The 22,732-nt window shown below is 36.2% G+C and overlaps 2 protein-coding genes and 1 long non-coding RNA gene across 5 annotated transcripts; 1 reads left to right on the top strand and 2 right to left on the bottom strand.

Moving 5' to 3' along the window:
* Positions 1–243: 243 nt before the first annotated feature.
* LOC132130478 (uncharacterized) lies at positions 244–2,887 on the top strand. Its single transcript, XR_009428719.1, has 2 exons — positions 244–797; positions 1,555–2,887. It is a non-coding gene; the product is annotated as an uncharacterized LOC132130478 (long non-coding RNA).
* Positions 2,888–3,426: 539 nt separating this feature from the next.
* LOC132130476 (WD repeat-containing protein 41-like) lies at positions 3,427–11,011 on the bottom strand. Of its 2 annotated transcripts, none has more exons than XM_059542188.1 (13): positions 10,664–11,011; positions 9,922–10,037; positions 9,183–9,231; positions 8,346–8,474; positions 8,193–8,255; positions 7,942–8,053; positions 7,276–7,338; positions 6,930–7,031; positions 6,657–6,841; positions 5,720–5,841; positions 5,562–5,644; positions 4,966–5,102; positions 3,427–3,661 (listed from the first exon to the last, which is right to left on the bottom strand). In XM_059542188.1, exons 1-13 carry the CDS (start codon positions 10,709–10,711, stop codon positions 3,521–3,523), a joined length of 1,350 nt encoding a protein of 449 aa, XP_059398171.1. In that variant the 5' UTR covers positions 10,712–11,011; the 3' UTR covers positions 3,427–3,520. The 2 variants fall into 2 exon arrangements, with proteins under 2 accessions (XP_059398171.1, XP_059398172.1); XM_059542189.1 differs by having other exon boundaries at positions 9,922–10,034.
* Positions 11,012–17,241: 6,230 nt separating this feature from the next.
* LOC132130293 (homeobox protein orthopedia B-like) lies at positions 17,242–22,178 on the bottom strand. Of its 2 annotated transcripts, none has more exons than XM_059541983.1 (3): positions 22,006–22,178; positions 21,210–21,607; positions 17,242–18,462 (listed from the first exon to the last, which is right to left on the bottom strand). In XM_059541983.1, the coding sequence occupies exons 1-3, from the start codon at positions 22,079–22,081 to the stop codon at positions 17,953–17,955; spliced, it is 984 nt and encodes a 327-aa protein (XP_059397966.1). In that variant the 5' UTR covers positions 22,082–22,178; the 3' UTR covers positions 17,242–17,952. The 2 variants fall into 2 exon arrangements, with proteins under 2 accessions (XP_059397966.1, XP_059397967.1); XM_059541984.1 differs by having other exon boundaries at positions 22,045–22,174.
* Positions 22,179–22,732: the final 554 nt, after the last annotated feature.

Raw genomic sequence — 22,732 nt, 5'->3', positions numbered from 1 at the left:
TCAAGATATTAAGTACCTGCTAATTTGTGATTAAATTATTGAAGTAGTTTTGAAATTTAAATTGTGCCTACTTTACCTCATCAGGATGAAGACTGGAGTAATGGCTGCTGAAAAAATAGCTTGGTCATTAAAAGGAATACATTAAATTTTTAAACATATTCAAATAGAAATAAGTTATTTTAAATTGCAATAATATTTCAAAATATTACTGTTTTTATATTTTTATCTAATAAATTGATGTATTTTATTAATTACTAATATATTTTTTAATATATATATTTTTCAAAGTCATAATAAAGAATAAGAAGGTGTGTCCAAATGTTTGACTGGTAGAAAACACAAATGTACCCCTTATGGTCATGTAATGTCATTTTATCGAGTAATGTTCAGAGTTCGCTGTAGGTTTGACATCCTGTAGTGCAAAATGTTATGAATTTCCGTTTTACATTCTGGTCCATCGCGCCTCTGTATTGATTGAACAAAGGTAACCTGTAACGCACAATGAACAAATGCCAGTGGAGGACATTTGGTCTGATTTGGGGTTTAGAGCCGACTGAGATAAAGCCATAGAACATTCTAGAACTAATCATGGAAGTGCAGGGCAGAAAATAATGAATCTCTTCCTGTCCTCCACCCTGCTCATCCTCTCTCTTCCTGTCTTGCGGTGTTTAAAAAAGCTCCCGCATTTTCCTACTTCATAACTAATCATTATATTGCATTCTCACACACAGGGTTTATACTGTAGGTAATTTAAAGTACAAAATGCAATCGTGGAAAATCCCTTTTTAAGCTTAGATGTTTTGACTATGAATTTATCTGGATTATTTTGCAGTTGTTAATATGAATATGTAGAGTTTAGAGAGAATATTCAGGTTCAGGCCTTAAAGGGATATTTCACCTTCAGTTACTGGTCCCCATTTACTTCCATAGTATGGAGAAAAAAAAGTCAATGTGGACCAGCAACTGAAGGTGAACTATCGCTTTAATCTCGGTTATAAAACACTCCTCATTCACTAGCCAACACTGATGATGAGATTGAGTCCAGAGTGACTGAACGATGTGACCATGTGACTGTCTCATTCCGAAGGTCCATTGTAAGATTAACATGATGATGATTATTAGTTATCCTGGTGGTTGTTGGTTCATTTGGTTACTGTTTATTGTTGGATGTTTAGTGATGATGTGCTTAAAAGATCAGTCCAGCTTCAAAATGAATTGTGACCCTGGAGCACAAAAGCAGTCTTAAGTTGCTGGGCTTGATTTGTAGCAATAAATATAAAAATATAAAAATATATTGTATATTGCACCCTCAGATTCCAGATTTTCATATAGTTCAATTTCAGCCAAATATTGTCTGATCCTAACAAACCATACATCAATGGACAGCTTAGGTGATGTTTAAATCTCAATTTTGACAAATTGACACTTAAGACTGGTTCCAGGGTCACAATTTTATCAACAGTATTTGGAGCATGATGTTGATTACCATAGAACATTGTTTTAATTCGTCCCTCTTTCATTTCATTTTAAGAAATTGTTTTAAAAAGCAAATAGAGCAGTTACAGTAGTTTACTTAAATGTTCCAGATAACTTAAAATCAGAAATTTAAAGCTTTTATTTATATATAAATGTATAAAGTATAAAGAATTAATACTCACACAAAAGCTATATATATTAATGTTTTCACATTTACACATTTGAATATTGGTTTGATATTTATTGTCAACTAAATGTTTTCTTTCAAAATACTGACTGAATTAAAAGACAAAAATCATGACTAAAAATTACATAACTAGAAGTGTCTGCATTCATATGATGCTTCAGTAGATTAAGACGTAGTGTTTTATTTTATTTAAAAAAGGAAATATTAAATATATTATTTTTTAAAGCAAATAGTGTACTTTAAAGTTCCAAAGGTCTTAAAAACAGAAATGTAAAGCTCATATTTATAAAGAAATAATAATATAATTTATAATTATATACAGTAGAAGTCATGATTTTTCATCTGGAACTACTTTTAATTTTTTATAATAATAATCAAGAGGGACAGTCAAAGTTATTTTTGATTTGAAAACAATATGTTGCCAATAAATGCTGTTGAGAGCCAGAACATGTAATTGGAGGTGGTTAGTGTATCTAGTGTGGTTTCACCCATTAGGTTTAGATTTTTAGTATATTCAGTTTCAGTTGCATCTTATTTCAGATTTAAATGGACTATCTTCCTATCTTCAGACACTCTCAGGCTCATAGGAAGTGTTCATGCTGTCCATTATCACTGTGTGTTATAAAACAAATTTTCAACTGTCTTAAGTTGTTGTGAAATTATTAATGACTGATCAGTCCACAGTTGAATTTAAATGTTGTTGTGAATCTTTTCAAAGTGTCATCCCGTCACACGTCATGATCAAAGGGCTCCCTGTTAGCGTACCATGATGACCTCACAGTGACATCATAATCGGGGGCGGGTCTTGAGACGCTGCCTGTTTCATTAGTGAAGGTGAACGAGAGTTGATGGGTGCAGCTTTTGTGCCAAATACTGTATTCTTGAAGTACAGGGGATGAACACTAGCATCATCCCTTGCGCAAATGTATATAAACTATTTTTTATTGAACAAATACTTCATTGAAAGTAAAAATGGTCTTGTCATTTAACAGGTTTGTTTCGTTGAAGGATATTATTTTATTGTATTGTCAGTTGTACAAAGAAAAGATTCAGTGTTGCATAAAATGTCTGTTTGCTTTATTTACTTCTGTTTGATTCCGTCTCTGCATCTGCTGTTGTTTGGAGACGCCACTCCAACTCTGAAACCATTGTGTTTGTGAGACACACACACACACAAAAGATATAAAAAATTGCAATAAAGTGATTTGATTGAATTAACCTGGACACGCCAAGCTTTAATCAGTTTTGTCAGTTAAGAGATTAGCAAGCATACATTCAAGAAACACATTGATAACACTTCACTATCGTGGTTTCATCTGTTTACAGTTAACTAAGCAAAAAGAACAATACTTCAACATTTAATAGACTTTGTAAATGTTTTATCAGTTGTTAAACTGTATTAAACATATATAATTTTTTTATTTTAGTACATCAAGTTCAACTAAATGAAACTGAGAAATGTTTAAACCACTTTCTGAATTAAAATACATTTTATATATATATATTTCAGCTAGCTAAAGTAACAAAAATGTGAACTAACAACTGTATTTATAACAAATGAGACTTAATTGTAAAATGTTATCATTGCACTTTTAAAAGTTCAGTTTTAAAAATAACATAAAAAAACCAATCATAATATATACATGGTTACATATGTTTACTACAAGATACTGATTTCATAAAACCATCAAATTAAAATCACAACATCATACCAAAACAATGTGATGTTCAAACGCTGATGTGACAAAGCTTAGCAGATGTTAGTAACACAACCCAGGCACCATTTTGAGCTCCAGAGATGATGATGATGAAGATGATGATGATGATGATGGGGATCATCAGGCTTTGAAGATCCGATCACAGTCCCTGGTTTTCCTCCAGTTTCTGGAAGACTGCGAGACTGCGGAGCTGAGACTGTAACTCTCCATCCTTCCAGACGATGAGCAGCTGATCGGTGGAGCAGGTGACCAGACCCTTGTCCTTGAAACTCAGAAACATCTGCAACACAAGCCACATGATAAGACTTCTTTCTTTACATTGTTGTGTAAAAACACAAACAAAGAAAATCACAAACATTTAATAAATTCACAGCGGAATCAGTTTCCAAACATGAATTATAATAGAAACTCATTCAAATTAATGATTGACATGACAAATTACTAACTTCAAATTAAAGCAAAAAGTAAAACTGTTTCATGATGGCTCAGTAGACGGTTATCAGAGCTTTGTGGCGCTCTGGGAGCTGGAGCATGACCTCTAGCAGCTACAGGAACTACAGCATTCTTACACTTTATACACACAACTAATAATAGAAGTTTAGGTCATTAGATGATGTCTCTATGCCCCTCTTTTCCTGTCCTCCACCCCTCTCTTCCTGTCTTTTACAGTTGAAAAAGCTACTGTAAGTTCACTTATGGCTCCTGTTGTGCCACAACCACAATTTTATTGTAAGAATAGGGATTAATATAATATTCTATATAATATCTTAAAACAAATTGTACAATGTGTATTTATATTTCTCTCTCTCTCTCTCTCTCTCTCTCTCTCTATATATATATATATATATATATATATTATATATATATAATAACTTTAGATCATCAAAATCCACTTTTTAAACAAATGTTTTGACTTGTAAATTAAAATTCATTTGTGATTATTTCTCTACTGATTATATTTTATTAAAAAAAATCCCAAAATCAGAGCTTAAGAAAAAGGGGTTAATATAATATTTTATACATAATACATCATAAATAATTTTTTTTTTTTCAAGATTGAATGTGCAATTTGTTGAGACACTGAACATGCCATAAATAACAATTCATCTAAAATGAAAATTTTTCGCCCATTCATTCACCTCAGACTTCAGTAAATGATGACAGAACTTCCATTCCGTTGAGGTAACCAACTCTTTTTTACTGTTTTTATATGCATGTCTAAATCACATTGAGAAAAGCCATTATAAAACTCCTTGAAGCTGATTGAAAACATGCAATATGATTTACTTATAATGCTAACGTAATGCTAATGTGATAGGTGTGCTGGTGAAACAGAGCACATGTCAGATGATCAATGCGTGAGTTGACTTGTATGTAGATCACATCCTTCACGCTGTCAGAAACTTTAATTAAACTGCAGCTCAGAACGATTCTCTGCTTCATCCAGGATCAATGTCTCCTGATAACACACCAAATCGAAAGCTTCATCGAAAACTAGGTCAAGAAAAACACTCAATACCACTAGTTGAAAAATCTCAAACGTCCGCATCCTTGGGTTTATGTCACGTGACCCACATACCGTACCTGCACAGCTCCAGAGTGACCAATCAGATCGCCGATCAGTTCCAGCGAGCGCAAACCAGGGACTTCTGGGATTTTCTTTGCAGGAGGGCCTGTCTGCTTACTGGACCTGCCAAAAGTGCCAAACATCCCAAAAAACCCTGCAAGAGAAAGACGATGTGCTAATCACCCAAAAATAATGAATTAAGCTCATGCACATTTAAAAGAAAATTATGATTTATATACACTGCAAAAGAAAGTCATAAATGATTTAAATGAGAGTCTGTCACACATTTGACTGTATTTTTGATCAAATAAATGCAGCCTTGATGAGCATAAGACTTCTTTCAACAAAATTAAAATAAATAAAAAAATAATAATTAAACATTAAAAAAATTCAATAAGAATTTTATATTTTTATTTATTTATTTTTTTAATTGCCCATCGAAGAAATTGCTATTAATAGCAATTGTTTTATGGGCAATTAATGAACATCAGATTAAGATATTAGTGGTTGTTCTGGATGTTTGTCAGGAAATAATTTTACAGCAGCTTGACTAAATGTGGGTTGTTATGGAAAGGGGAAAGAAAGAAGGGAGGCTGAAATGAGTCATGCTCACCTGAGGAGGCGGGTTCAGCGGGCAGGGGGAGGTCCTGTAACTCCCACATCCTCACACTACCGTCCTCAGAGCACGACATCAAGCTACAAGACAGACAGAGAACACTTCAGATGCTGGACAGAGATGTTTTGGAGGAATTCTTTTGATGTGCTTCATACCTGTCCTGCTGAAGCATGGTGTGCAAGATATTTGAATCATGGGCCGTCCTCCTGTATGCCACCACACTCTTCATCAGCACATTATAAACATACAGACCACTGCCTACAGCCGCCACTATATACTGAGAGAGAGATTTAACATATGCATGATTTAACTCATTTATATGATATATACTAGTGGCCCAAAAGACTCTTTTGCTCACCAAGGCTCAATTTATTTATAAAAATCCAGTAAAAACGGTAACATTGTCAAATATTTAAAATTACTGTTTTCTATTTGAATATATTTGAAAATGTAATTTATTCCTGTGATCAAAGCTGATTTTCCAGCATCATTACTCCAGTCACATGATCCTTCAGAAATCATTCTGATATACTGATTTGCTGCTTAAGAAACATTTCTTATTATTATCAATGTTGAAAACAAGTTGTGCTGCTTAATATTTTGTGTAAACATACATTTTTTGATGATTATTTTTTATTTTTCTTATATACCCCAGACTTTTGAATTATAGTGTGTTACAGTTTCCACAAAAATGGTTTTCAACTTTTATAATAACCAGAAATGTTTCTTGAGCTGCAAATCAGTATATTAGAATGATTTCTGAAGGATCATGAGACACTGAAGACTGGAGTAATGATGCTGAAAATACAGCTTCACATCACAGGAATAAATTACATTTTAAAATATATTCATAAAGAAAGCAGTTATTTCAAACTAATAATATTTCACGATATATATATATATATATATATATATATATATGTATAGTTTTTTTTTCTACTGTAACTACTTTTACTGATCCAATACATGCAGCCTTGGTGAGCATAAGATACTTTTTTTAAACATAAAAAAATCTATATTATTCCAACTTTTGACGACTGGAGTATGATTTATATTTAATTCATTATTTATAATGAAGGGTCAGTTTCATACCTCCCCATCTGAGCTCATGTGTTGAATGGACCTCTCGATCTGTTTCTGGTGATTCAGTTTGAACTCTGATTGGCTGTCTCTCGCTGGCTCCTCCCACAGAATGTGCTCATATGCCTGGATCGTCCAATCCACTGAATCCCAGATAATGAGCTCACCGATATGAGAGCCACTCGCAAACAAGCCATCTGAGATAAACAATAACCAACAATAAACTCAACGCAATCCAAAATGATCTGGATGTGTGCATGAAGACTGACTGTCATCATATCTCACCGTTGATGTGGATGAGAGAACGGATGGTGTCGTGATGGTCAGCTAGATGACGCATGGCCATGACCGCAATGTCTGATCCAGACAGGTTCAGCTTAAATATCACTGGAACATCAGAAACTCTTTCAAATCATTCATTCAGCTACAAGCAAACTCATCAATAAAACAGCTCAGGCTCCAACACGAGAGTCATTTCTATTTAGATGACATTATAAATGAACAGAGCTTTAAAATGAAGATTTGTGAAGACCACGAGAGCTTACGCTAGACCAGTGAGTGTAAATCTTTTCAGATTTGTTGAAAATACCATTCATTTTTTAAGGCATAACAAAAATTATTTTTCACCTACCAATTTCTTTATCCATGGCAGCTGCAATGAAGTTCTTTGGTAACTCCACCATGGCCGAGATGCCTTCAGAATAAAGCAGAAGATTTATGAAAATATATTTAAATAACCTACTGTTTAAAAGTTTGGGGTCAATAAGATTTTTTTATTTTTTTTTATGTAAATTAAATTGATAAGTGACAGTGAAGACATGTATAATGTTAGAAAAGATTTCGGTTTCAAATAAATGCTTTCCATTCATCACATAATCCTAAAAAATGTACCACAGTTTCTGTTTTTAGAATAACAATCAGAAATGGTTCTTGAGGAGCAAATCAGTATATTAGAAAGATGAAAATTCACCTTTGCATCATAGGAATAAAGTACATTTTAAAATATATTCACTAGAAAAGTTATTTTTAATTGTAAATATATTTCACAATATTACTGTTTTTACTGTATTTTTGATCAAATGAATGCAGTCTTGGTAAGCATAGAAGATTTACTCAAAGTAGTTTGATGTTGCAGAAATTACCACTGCCACTTTAAGTTTATAAAATGATTAGCAGTGTGTTCTAGTGTTGTTATCTTGTGTTTTGTAGTCTGTATTTGGTCTTGGACAGAGGTTGGACATCCATTTATTTACCTGTGTGCGTGTGTGTGTGTGTGTGTGTGTTTTGGATTGTGTACCTGCATCGCTGTGATGAACCATTTTACACCGCAGCTCCAAGTCTCTGTTCCAAACACACAGTTCATTTCCACCTGAGAGCCACACGTCCAGATGAGCCAACACCAGCAAACACTGAAAAACAGACATGTCCATCAGCGTACACACACAATAAATCCACCTACACACACTGAAAGAGGAACAGATCCGTTTCCACACACAATCCAAAGCATCTGAAACAGGAAAAACATACTGTACATAGCACATACTGTACCTTCACTGAGGACTGGAGATCAGAAATGTTCTGCACTCGGTTCCCTGAATCTGGATCCCATAACTGTGGGAGAATTAAGGGAAAGCTTCAACACTAAACACACACACACACACACACACTTCAGCAGAGGTGTGTGTAATGTGTAAAGGATACACTGAGCGTGCGGTCTGATGATGCGGTGATGAGCGCCGTGTGTGCGGTTCCTCCTCTGATGAAGGTGTATGATGTCATTGCAGTGATTTGCTGTGTATGACCGCGCAATGCAAACAAACAGTCTCCAGTCTGAAACACACACACGAACAAATGCTGCTGGTTTTGCTTTTATATTGAGTGTTGGGGTCACACAGTATACGGTAAAACAGCAGAGCATAATTATGACTATCATTTTTTATTAATGTTATTAATATAGTATTAATTAACTATTTAATTAACAGTATAATACCGTTTCAAAATATATGAAATATCAATAACTGAATTAAGCTTTTTGTATCAAGCATACAGTATTTATGAAATTATATTTTGAATATATTTTGAGGCATTGTCCCCTCCAAAATACTCAATAAACACACACAATAACATAAATCTTTCCATGTTGTGTGTGTGTGTGTGTGTAATTATTATTAAACATTATGTGTATATATATATATATATATATATATATATATATATATTCACATTTCATAAATACATCATAAATTTATATATATATATAATATATTGTCAAAATAAAATTCCATAGTATAGTATAGCATAAATAAAACATCTTATACAAGTGTGTGTGTGTGTGTGTGTGTGTGTGTGTGTGTATGTATGTATGTATGTATATATATACACTTTTCTTATAAGAGTTCATCTTATAAGAAAAAATATGTTTTTAATATATTTCTAATATGAGTATATTTTAGAGAGAGCTGACCTCGGACCCATTTTATGTATTTACCATATCAATAACATGTGATTAGCATATTCATAAAGTTCTGTTCTGCTCACCTCAACATTCCAAATGAGCACCAGGCCATCGTCACCTGCAGACGCAAACCTGCCAATCACAAAACACACTGATGTTGGGTAAAACCTTCATAAACCAGTTTAATGGTTAAACAAAAGGAAGCCCAAAATATAACATCGCCCGCACTATGACAGATCTCCTTCACTGATTGGATTTTAACAATCGCGTGATTCTCACATAACCTTTGACCTCTTGAGCTCAGAAACGAATCGTCCGCAGGAAGAACAGGAGAATGAAACTGTGATAAAGGGATGAGACACAGGAAGTATGGAAGGGATAGGAGAAGAGAAACAGGACTCGGGGCTCTAAAAGCAATCAGCGATGTTCTGCACACTGACCTCACCTGAAACTCTCCACCTGCACTGAGATCATCAGGAGCAGCCAGCCGCAACACACACACACACACACTTCCAAACGCTCTTCTCCATCACTTCAATAAAAATAGGTCCTGCCTTACACTGCGTGTTTGTACATACATGAGCTTTCTGAAAGCCTCCAGTGCAGATGTTTTCATGCAGACGCGTTTAATATGGACAGGCCTCGAGCTGATGGACACTATCAAGTTGATGTCGAAGTGCAAACACACACACACACACATAAACTCCCTCAAGCTGTGATGATTAAGCTCTTGTCACGCTCTGTAAGTTTGCTTTTGGAGAGGATCTTGCTCAGTCTTAGCTGTCAATCACTGGTCAGAGGCAGAAGAAGAGGTTTGCTTACCTTAAGTCATCAATCTGCACCAGAAATCGAACAATGTCAAAGTGTCCTTTCAGCACCTGCATCTCCGTGAAACAGTTTTTGGGCTGTTCCTCCCCAATGAACAGCGCTGCACTCTTCTGCCCACGAACAGAATATAACAGACAAACGAATCATTGCTTCAATCTAGCTCAGAATGTGCTGAAATGACTGTTGTTTGCTTGACTGCATCGGCCTATCTCTCTCTGATACATGTACTGAACTCCTGTAACTACAACACCCAGTATTTAAGAGAACTGGACACTGAAACGAGCTTCTTATCTTCTACTTATTGGTAAATAATGGCCATAACATGCACATAGGCCATGCCACAAAACTGGAGTTTAAGTGACTTTTAAATTGCATTAACTGTGTGTCATTACAGGCATTTTTCTAAACACATCAACAAAAATGCAATTACTTTCAGTTTAAATGCTGTTGGTTTTATTTTAGGTTTTTACTGTCTTTTTTGGGCTGTATATAGATAGATAGATAGACAGACAGACAGACACATAGATAGATAGATAGACAGACAGACAGACAGACAGACAGACAGACAGACACATAGATAGATAGATAGACAGACAGACAGACAGACAGACAGACAGACAGACAGACAGACACATAGATAGATAGATAGATAGATAGATAGATAGATAGATAGATAGATAGATAGATAGATAGATTTTTTTCTAGTATTATGTGTTTTACTATGGCTTGTACTCACCTCCACTGTTCCCTGCGCTTCCCGACCTCCCAGAATCCACCGCAACATGTTGTTCTTTTAAAAAAGCATCTGAATTTACATGCAAACCAATGGATTTTGTGTGCAAACCAATCACAAGGCAAATCAGTGTAGCTGCATGTTGCGAAACCGGCTGGCAGGGACGCGCGGCGCGTTCTGTTGATATCCCTGATGTGAAGAGTCTTTATTAAAACACTAAACCATTCGCGTCAGATCAGTCTCTATTGGAATACATTAAGATCTGTGACGCACAGAAACATTAAAACACGTTTTGTTTGACAGAACCCTTCACACGTCACGTCTGACACAATGTATCAGTTCCGCGCCGGTGTTCTGACAAATAATGCTACCTATCAGATTATGCTACCAACACTGTATTTATCATACTGTAAGGGTAGGTTTAGGGTTGGGGTAGGTGTACATGTTAATAAAGCCTCACACCTTATTAATATCATGCATGAAGCAAAATCTGATAGGTAACACTTTTCGCTATCGAATTATGCTACCATTGGTTTTAATGGGAGGTAGCATTTTTCGACAAGGCAGCACAAATCGACAGAACACCGGCTCTGCTTTAGATCCACAATGCTTCAGTTAGAGCAAATAAACGGGTCAAATGACCGTCGAAGGAAAACGTTCATATAAAATCATCTCTCTGACAGTATTTTCGGCTAAATTTGTCTCTGCTCTATGACAGCCTCATATCAGCTGCTCACTACAAACAATCTGCTGCGCTCATGTGACTAGCTACGGAAGCTTCCAGGGGACACACGTGACCCGCAGTGTTTTCGAAGCGAAAAATACCAAAGGTTTATATTTTATCTTTTATTGGAGGTGTTGGTTATTGGTTTGTAGATGTACCAGTCCCAAATGTAAACAAAAATAAGGAGCATATAAAACAAAACTTAATATAAGGATTTTTTTATTCTGTCAAATTCTGCTTTATATATATATATATAAATATATATATATATATATATATATATATATTGTATATACAAGAAAAAAAAACCTGTGATACTGTTGTCTATTTTTTATGTAAGAACTATTTTCTAGTATTTTTTTAATGGTCATCATGCCACCGCTAGGTGTCAGTATACACCGACTCGAAAACGACTCGAAAACCCTGTTGTGGTTGAACATGTCTAAGACACTAACGAGAGGTTATCCACAGCTTTAGGGATTCAGCCAAATGTATTCAATCACTAGTGTCTGTGATCTCCTCCCAGATGTATTATTCCCACCGCATAAAGGCAACAGTATGGCATGACATATACTGAATAATCAAGTGAACACATTAAAGCATACTTTTACTACAGACTCTCCCTCAGGTCTTCAAAAGAGTGAGAGAGTGATGCTTTGTGTGAATGCCTAGGAATTATTTGAGGATTACAATCACCTCACTTTACAGAGTTGTGGCCCCTCTCAAAATCCCACTGGGCCTTTATGACCCCACACTCACACACACACACACACACACACACATAGAGAGAGAGAGAGAGAGAGAGAGAGAGAGAGAGAGAGAGAGAGAGAGAGAGAGAGAGAGAGAGAGATGAGCGAATCGTGTGTTCTCGGATAGAGACGCGTGTGTGAGCGAGTGTGACCTTCATGCTGAGCTCTAGCGTTGATTTCTGATTTAGTGTCAATCCGCTGCGCTTGTCACGCCAGGCGAGGTGCTTTCCACAAGGTAATAGAAAAACTCAAGGGCAGAGAGAGAGGGGAAGGAGCAGAGACGGAGATGCAACTATCTGAACAAGCTGCAACAGAACAGTCCAAATGCACGACAAATTAAAGTAAGGATAAGGATAGAGAGAAATGTTGACAATTAAAAGTTAATTCACATTTCCTGAAGAAAATGCAAATGTTGCAAGGCAGCAAAAAAGTTAATTATATTATATTATTATATTATAGTTATTTATATTCAATATGTATTGCCTATTTATAGTAGGCTAATTAATATTAATATTATTATTATAAAACTCAGCAGTATGGTCTATAAATGGATAAATAAATATAAAAACGTAATGACCAACCATAATTCAGTATGTATAAAGAATAATAAAGGAAAAAAGCTATAAAGTTTTAATTATTTTCTAATTATAATAGAAACGTCTACATCACAGGTCTAAGGATATGGACACATAGCACTCCTTTCATAAATCATAACTATCCTTTAAATCACCTCGGAACTTTACTTTTCACCTGATGAACAATAAAAACATTGACAGCCAATCAGAGTCCACAGAATTTAAACAATATATATCAGCAAACAACAAAATTACAGCCTTAACTTGCCTTGCTGTGAACACTAATATAGTTATTGTTTATTTAGTTGTAAACGGGCCTTACGCTATAGATGTCCTCACCATAATTATCGCTGTAATCGCTTTTTGTCCTCTCAGCTGATGGTGAAAAATTAAAACATTGTCAGCCAATCAGAATCAGCGCCAGCATTTAAAGCGACAGACCTCGGTGAATTAAAACAGAAAGGTTTCGTGATGTCATGGGCTGCTGTGGACGCTAGACTTCATGTAGTCCCGCTCCTTTTTAGCATGCACATTGTTTTCTGTCTTCAGGTTTGTGTTTTCCACAGCATGAAGGTAAGATCTTAGGAATTTATAAAAGAAGCAGGTCTACTGACATTTGTTATGATCTCCACTTCAAACATTACAATGCTCATGATAACTTTTGTTAACTCCACAATAAGTAAATCTACTTCACCTGCTAATTCAAGACTGGCTGCACACTTCTGTCTCTGGCGCATAAGGTATAGTTACCTTTATAGTTAAAGTTATTGGTTTGAACAGGCCTTTATTCAGAATGCAAACATTACAATGACATCATCACTGTCAGTTTTGAAGTCATGACATTTTCAAAAATTAAAAAAGAAAAATAATAATAATGATTTTTATATACAAAACAAAGTCTGAACGCATTTGAATTGGCACATACTTGCAGAAAGTTATGGAAATGAAAAAAAGAAGAAGGGGGATTTCCATACAGCGCTTACATTTTATGTTCTCAAATATATAAAACACACAGCATCTGGTCATTATAGTGGACATGAACATCATGTCAGACATGAACAGTGAAAACTTTTCAGACTCAACGAAATCTATTCTCAGTTCAGAGAGAGAACAGGACACGAGGAAGATCGTCCTGCTCTCTCTCTCTCTCTCTCTCTCTCTCTCTCTCTTTCTCTCATTTCTCGTCTCCTCTCTCTGCTTCTGTCCATCCGGCAAGAACAGAATACATGGTTATTCTAAAAGGTGCTGATTTCAGCTATAAACTGTCAGGGGAATGTGTGTGATGTTCAATAAGGCTTTCCCATACAGAGACAGAGTAGAGAAGACAAACTCGTTTATGAGCACCACACCACCCTGTCCTCCTGTATTACTCACACACTAAATTCTGCTTTATACACACACATACAGCAGCACTTCAGGGGATTTGTGTGTATGTTTTTCGCCTACCAAGCAAATGAAAGTGCAAGACACTGAATCGCTGTTGGACATGCATTTTTGAAAATAGTATGAGCCTAACTTCCTAGAAACCAATAAGCAATTCTCTAGCAGCCATGAACTCAAGAGCAACACCCTGGCAACCACCTACAACACACCATCATGGTGGAGACAGGAAATGCTAAACAACTCATAAACACCCAAAAACATTGATTTGAATTAACCAAAGGTGTTTTTATCCATACTGATAATAAAAGTCATAATTATGTTTAAGAAAAGGAATTAAACATGGCTTCTGCTATATTATAAAGAATATGATTCCTTTTTTACTCTGTCCCTATGTAAGATGTAGTATCTCCAAATTCATAGAGGGGTCTGAAATCACATACTGTCTGATTCGCATGTCTGAATAAGTACTACATTTGAATTTGAACTTACTTTGCGACCATTAAAAAAGTATGCTCTACATAATCTGAATATGGATAGTAGGCCTATTAAATCCAGACATACTGTTGTTACTATCACATGATCAACAAGTGTCGCCATTCATAAATCCTTTCCTGTGGCTCCATGGAATAGTAAAGTATCTGTCAGATGTGCACTTCCAAAGTGGAGTGGAAGTAGTTAGTTAGCGGGGTACTTTGTTTTTGGAATACTGTGGATTCAAACATTCTACTCTTTTGGCATACAGTTTTTTGCTTACTGTATAGCAGGGTTGATTTGATTCATTTGATTTCAGATGCAATGATTGCATTTGAAAAAAAAAAACAGTAGTACCTGGATGACCTACTACTTCGGCCAAAATCCTGTAATGTGCATTCGATGGGCATTTTACGGAGTCACATAACTTGGCAGGAGTATGTCCGAATTACAGTCATATTGTCTATAATCATATTATAAAGAACATTCATATTTTTCTTTAATGGTTGTGACATTCAAACTAAATTTAGAACCTTACAAGACAGTTTGTGATTTTGGATGCAGTTTGTTACTGTGTCCAAACAGCTTTGATAAAACAACTTTTTTCTTATTATTATTTTTCACTTCATTGCAATGGCAAAAAAAAAAAAAAAAAAGCAAAAAGAAATGTGTTAGATTGTGTGTGTGTGTGTGTGTGTGTTTAAAAAAAAGTAACAAACCAAAATAGGCTTCCATATTTTTTAAACATAAAAAAAACTCCCATGACCTCAGTATGATTAATTAATTCAACGGATGGTGCCCAGATATCATATCCGAATAAAAATAGATTATTTAGCAGAAATAAATCTCAACATTTGGAAGTCAGCACAAATGAGTCAAAAAAAATTTTTTTGAATTTGATCTTGATTTCATTCATCACAGGGAAATGGAAATTCAAGTTGAGCTTATTGCATTGTGGGATACATTACCCAGTATGCTTGCATGTTTGCAGGCATATATAATTCAGAAAGGGCTAGTATAGGCTATTCCAGATTAAAGAGCAGACTATTCTCTTCTCTCTCTCTCTCTCTCTCTCTCTCTCTCTCTCTCTCTCTCTCTCTCTCTCTCTCTCTCTCTCTCTCTCTCTCACTCTCTCTCTCTCTCTCTCTCTCTCTCTCTCTCTATCTACATGCATGTATCTCTCATACGTTCACACGAGCGCGCGCAGATTTTAGGCCTGGAAAATTAATGAGTTCTCATTCATAACCCAGACAGAGAGAGCAAAATTCACCCTCCGATGCTTTATTGACTGATTTCATTTATTTGCGGGAGATGGATTGGAGGTAAGCAGGCGTCCGCGCCACATTCTCCGCTCGGCTCGGCTCTCTCGCGCAATGCATTGTGGAGGGCAACGTGCGCCTCTCTCGTCAGCGTGTGACAAATTAGATAACGAGGAACGGCCTTCGAATTTCCACATACTAATTAACTGAGCAGGTACTGAGACAAATTAAAATATTTAGGTAATATCATCTCGCATCTGTTTGCGAGGACAACATCCGTTCATATCACCTGATCTCTCTTTTAGATGCGCGCGCTCAAAAACACAACCTGCCTCCTCACTATTACACGTTCAAACAAGCAGCAGAGCCATTTCCGTTTTATAAATATGGTTTTTAAACACTAACTGGAAGACTGCAGAGCTCAGGCAGTGTTGATAATAGACCATAATATGCAATGCCTCATGTCATCGCTTTTAACCTCATATAGGCTGATTTGGGCTGAAGATCTGACATCTCATAGCTATAAACGCAACTAACAGTGTTCTTGCATTATGATTTAATAACCAAATTTAATTAAACTCATGCAGATCATTCCAGTATACATCAGCATAAATATGCGTCTTTGGGAATTAAATCAATAATAAATTATTATTATTATCATGCAGGTATGATAACCTGTTATTTGAAATAATACTAATACTAATAGATAGGCTATTATTATCATCATCAACAACAGGCATGATGACCTATTATTTTGAATTATTATTATTAAGCTATATATTTAAGTGGTTATATACTAGCGCAATAATAATAAAAATCTCTTGATTGTATTTGTATTTTTGTGTTATGGATGTTTGAATAATGATTTCATCCAGCAGTAGTTGTGCAATATAGCCTATAGCTACATGACTGTATTATCATCGCAAACTCACAGTATTCTTAAGACAGACAGTGATGGCGCGCTCTTGGTTGTATTTGGCTGAGCCCTGGTTTCTCATCTATGAGGTCATAATGCCAAGAGCCCGAGAGCCAATCAGAGAGCGAGTAAATGTCAACTCCTGCAACATCTCCAGACGAGAAGAAAAATGTAGTGTTGTGAGAGATAATGACTCGATTTGATGACACAATAATATTTTTCAATAATATCCATTAGCACACATTATGTAGCTAATGCAGATCAGTAGGTCGTGAACATCAAAATAATTATAAATACTTGTGAAAATGTTTAATTAAAAAGGATTTATGAATGGATATTAGGTTTGTTAAACACTGTGCTAGCTATACTATATATATATATATATATATATATATATATATATATATATATATATATAGGCTATATTAGCAATAGCCTATAGTGTTACCAGTCAATGTCTATTTTCCCCAAGAATAGAAGATGCGACGTGTCAATAATGACATATTGAAAATGATTTTATTCGTTAATTTACATTCAATCGTTATAAACATAGGCCTATTCAGGAAACAAAAGAGCCGTTAAGAAGATCAAACATTTAAGAAATTTACATTGGTATACGCACATACAAGAATTTAGAACATATCACAAACTGACCAAATGGGAACGAGTTAAGAATGCTTTATCTACACAAAACATCCTATATAACATTATATAACAAATTCAGACTCCTCGTTTAAACGACTTTTCCCCGTTGTTGTGTTGTTTACCTTGGTCGGCACATGCAGTCAATAATCTTAATTCTTTTTTAGATTTTTTTCCTTTCTTTCCTCCAACGATTCATAAAACAGTCCTAAATTTTGAACGATTTCTTCTTCAATAACAACGATGATCATAATGATAAAAACGAATGCACCGTCTCTCGCCTTGTTTCTCAAATGCAAACGAATACATTTCAAATGTGCAGATTGTTTACTGTCCAGGTTGCTGACATTTTGAATTTGCAAAAAGAAAGTGCTAATAAATAAATAACAAATTATTAAATAAATAGGACGTAATAAATACTTTTTTTCAGCCTATGATGCTTTAGGTTTTACTTCCATCAGGTGCGCACAATCCTGTTTAAAAGAGGACAGTCGTATCCTTTGACTTCCGTGTGCGTCACTGGGCCAGTAATGACCGGTGGACGAGAAACAGGAGGTGAACCACGTCAAAATATTAGGTGAAACTCATGGACACTGTGTGCTCGAGCGCTTTGCGGCGCAGGGACGCGATGCTCGTCCCTCTCCAGATGTCAGTGTCCGGGGAGCTACACAGCTGAGGCGAGCCGGTCACGTTGGTGGGACCAGAGAGCGACGCGGGAACCATACCGGGGAAGGTGGGCTGGTAGAGGTGGGACTGGAGGCCGGAACCGTTGGAGGACATGTTGGACAGGCTCATGGAGTTGGGTGGAGGACCGGCGCCCAGGCTGCACTGGGACAGAGACTGTGCCATAGCTTGTTGTCGGCCTAGGGCGGGCGGTAACTGTAGTTGTGAGACTCCCGGCATCCCAGCCGCGGCCCAGCGGGTGTCATTAGCGTGAAAAGAGCACAGGCCGTCGCCCATTGCCGCCGCGGAGGGGAACTGCGGGAGGCCGTGGTGAGTGGGCAGCAAAGTGCCAGGAGCGCGAAACACGTTGGTGGTCTTCTTGCGCTTCTTCCATTTGGCGCGTCTGTTCTGAAACCAAACCTGCAAGCAGAGGGAACAAAAAGAGCTGTCAGACATTGCAATGTTTACATTGCATTAGAATAGATGTATAGGTGTGTTTAATAAAACAGCAATGTAACATGGCGTCCAATATTGCTCACTGATAAATTGTGTGTGACTATGATGATGTGTTGTTTTTGTTAATATCATTTATGTTCACTAAAATAAAATAAGCAGTCAATAAATAAATACGCATTATTGAAAAACACTAAAATAAACAAGGTTGTTTGTTTGTTTGTTTGTTTTTAATTTGTTTTGTTTGAAACAAGTACCTAAATTTCTTGATGTCATATTACAGATTCTTAAGAATAAATGTTTTGATTTCTTTGTTCAACAACGAATTGTTTTAAGGATGCTGAAAAAATATAGATACACAAAAATCTATGTTGCACAAAAATACACAGCACAGCAGAACAATATTATTCTGATGCATTATTTATTTGTTTGCATGCTAGTAGTGACATCAAACAACGACACTGAAAAAATAGTAACTTACAATCGGTAACATCTCAATTAACTAGTTTGATTCAAGTTTAAAAATATTATATAACATCACTGAATCAACCTAAATAATTTACACTGTAGGGTTAGACCAGATTATTGGAGTAAGTTTTACAAGAAAATATTATTTTACTTTTTCTATTTTAAAATAGCATGTTTAATGCAATGTGTTATTAGACGTTTCTTTGTAATTAATTGTGAAATTTACTAGCAATTTCTCAGTGATAATTGTTACACGGTCTTTTCAGTGTACAAACAAAACATTTTTTATGGATTAAATTAGGTAGAAATAGCGATTGCAGGTTACCAATTTTGGCTGTATAACTTACATTGTTTTTATTTTAATATTGTTGTTTGTTTTTCTCTTGCTTATTTCCTTAATAAACGTCTCGACATCACTAAATGGCGCTATTAATGCTGCTTTAAATGACAAGGAATCATAATATTTAGGCTTCCCATTATTATGTGCTCGATTTTACAACACCAGGGCATAAAAAGTCCCACCCTGAGCAGTAAAAGGCTCACACTGTGTTTATTTCTCGAGGTCCTTCAGGTTTATAGAGATATCGGGCGCGCTCACAATGATTAACGAGCAGATTTTGACCCAACGAAAAGGGGAGAAAAAATGTGGAGGGGTTCATATTAGATCCCCGACTCCCACTCCACGTAGCCAGCCGTGAAATCCGGCCTCAAATGCATTACACTTCAGAGGATAAAAGAAAATGCAATTTCTCATACCATTAAAAAAGACAGAGCACCATCCGCGCGCTCGCCATTAAGTCGTGCACGCTGACAGACCTATTTCACGAGAGCGCGAAACATTCATGCAACAAACCTAGTGTGCTGTTTCAGAAGATCACCGCACGGTCAGCATGCCACTAATTTATTTTTTATGTAAATAAAATAGTTAGGACAGAGTCTCAGGCCTGCTCATTATCTTACGCAGAATAATTTTACGCTTTGAGCTTTATACGCCTGTTAAATTATAAATAATTCTGAAATTGGTTAATAATAATGGTCTTGGTTTTATTGCACTATCAAGTCTAAAAGCTATACATTTATAATGAGCCACTATGGATCACCGAGATAGCGCTGGAATTCCGCGCGCGCTCATTGAGTCCTACATTTATCTCGCTGGTTCATTTACCGCTGCATTTGCGACTGACCACCAATCACAGCAGCAGCAAGCGTCATAATCTTATAAAAGTGATTAAGATATTGGTCTGCTCCAATGGCTGAGATAACAATAATGGTATTGTAAAAGGAAGATGACCTAATCAATAAAATAATCATGAAAAAACTCGCCGCGTTTTAAATGGGCGCACTTTCAAGAGCCAAGAAAATTGCTGTAGAAACGTAACACGAGTCAAATACAAATAGGCCTAGTAATCTGTAACAGCAATAAAAATGATCATAATCAAAATACTAAAACAAAATAAATAAAACCTATATGATGGTAGTGCTTAAAGCTTCACGGAGGCGATAAAACAAGAGATTCGAGAGATTGGGATAAATATAGGCTACTGTTGTGTTATTTTAAACTGTGAAACTAAATGAGAAACATATGCAACTACTAATCAAAAATTATAAACAGGGCACGCTGTCCAACTTAAAACACCACGAATATTAATATGAATTTAACAGTTTTGTAGACGTTATTTCTAAATCGTTTTTTTATTGTTTTATTGACGATGGCGCTCGTTCAGAGGTATTTCCACCACATTTAAGAGCGTTTTAATAAACAATGCAGTATTTTAATGCAATGATTTGTATGCTTATGTTCTATCGACAAACTCTTGTAAACAAACAGAAATGCACATTCTCTTTATAATAAAAATAGTCTTCTCAAACATAAAATACAAGGCGTTTTAATTTCGTTAGACTTCGTAATTTTTAATAATAACCATTAGTATTTGGGGGAAAAAACTTCAGTTTATATATAGTTAAATTATCTTTCTAAATATTCTTTGGGAATGCATTTTATAGAAAATATAATCTGAGTAATAATAATAATTATATAATGCTTTAGTTTAGAGCTTTATATAGTGTTTTAGATGTATCGATACCATTTTAATTTCAAGCATTATAACTGCAGCCTACAACAACGCAACATTTTGTTATGAAAATATCTGATATATGTTTTACAAAATAAATACAATGTTGTACAACAATAATAATATTAATGAAGCAATCCGAAACCTGTGCTGATCAGACTCCATCGGACTCACCTGCACGCGTGATTCCGTCAGGCCGATCCGGAGCGCGAGCTCCTCGCGCATGAAGATGTCCGGATAGTGGGTTTTGGCGAAGCTGCGTTCCAGCTCGTTAAGCTGAGCCGGAGTAAAGCGAGTCCGGTGCCGTTTCTGTTTCTGACTCTGGCTCTGCTGGCTGCCGGACTGGGTGGGGTTCTGCTGCTGCTTCTCCTGTTCCTTACCGTTTACCGCTACACCCGGCGGATTGGATCCAGCACTGTTGATATCGTCTCCGGGGAGAAGGGTGGCCCCTTCCACTGCATCGGAGACCGGGGCGAGTTCTCCGGGGTGGCCCGGGTCAGTTCCGCCGCCGCCCAGCCTGCATTTCAATGCCTCCCTGTGACCCAGAAGCTCAGCCGCGGCATCCTTCATCCCTGAAACATTGAGAACAGGTCAAAGCTGAGTGAGCTCGAAATCAACACCAAGCACTGCTGAAAAAGAGAGAAGTATTAGTGCAGAAAATCATTTTTTCTAGACAGTCACAGCAAGCACTGTTCTTATGCAAAAACTACCATTTGCTATTATTCATTACAGCCATAAATGCATATAAAGGTGAAAAACTAGCTCACAACAATGTCATCTTTTAAAAAACCTAATTCCATTTGATTCCACTCAATATCTGGGAAAACGACTAAATCAAATTACTTCGTAATATAATAATAATGATTACTTTTCCAATGAATTAGTTCGCTTAAATCGAATTAAGATAAAATACGAGACAAATTGTCAATTTTCTCTGCTTGATTTAGATGAGAAGAGTCCTCCAGCTTACAGTAGAGTTGCAGACCGGAGTTTGGCGTTGATAACTCACCGAGGCGAGCATCCAGCAGGTCGGCGTGCGAAAGCATCGCGCACCGCTCCAGGGCGAAATGCTTTTCCAAAAAAATCTCTATGACTTTAAACTATTTAAAATATATATATGGCCTAAATGAAAGCAAATTCGGTTTGTGGTTAAAAAGGAGGTTCCTTGCATTATAATGTCCTTTAGAGGAACTGGGAGGCGCTTAATAGTTGAATGAACCCGTGAGCTCCTTCAAATGAGAGCCAATCAGCGTTGAAGCCTGGAGGTGTCAGATGCGCGAGAGACTCTCTTGCTGCCCTCCCAAGTTCATTTCTCCTCGTTTTTTGATCCCCACTCCCAAATTACAACCTTTAAAATGACCTCCTTCAGAAAGCTCTTCGAGAAGCTGGTTTAATTGAGCGTGATGCCAGAGTCATTGATGGGGACCTGATTATTTAAGGAGAAACAGCGAATTAAAGTATTGTTATATAAACGTGTCATCCTTATCAAAGCCATATGGTTTAGTAATGGCTTCCCGAAGTTTATTACTGAACTAAACGACCAAACCGTGCTCTCTTTACGATTTGGACTCATTTGCTTGGTTTTTATGCTTGTCCTTTAGATCAAAAAATAAAATAAAAAAAATAAATCTCGCCAGAAGGTCTCGCGTATTATTTATAAAGTTCCCCAAGATTTTCCACTTTTGTCACTAAATCGT

This window comes from Carassius carassius, chromosome 47 (assembly GCF_963082965.1).
Source record: "Carassius carassius chromosome 47, fCarCar2.1, whole genome shotgun sequence".
NCBI classification, from domain to species: Eukaryota; Metazoa; Chordata; class Actinopteri; order Cypriniformes; family Cyprinidae; genus Carassius; species Carassius carassius.
The sequence above is the reverse complement of the archived record's forward strand: the minus strand, read 5'-3'. Positions and strand labels throughout refer to the sequence as shown.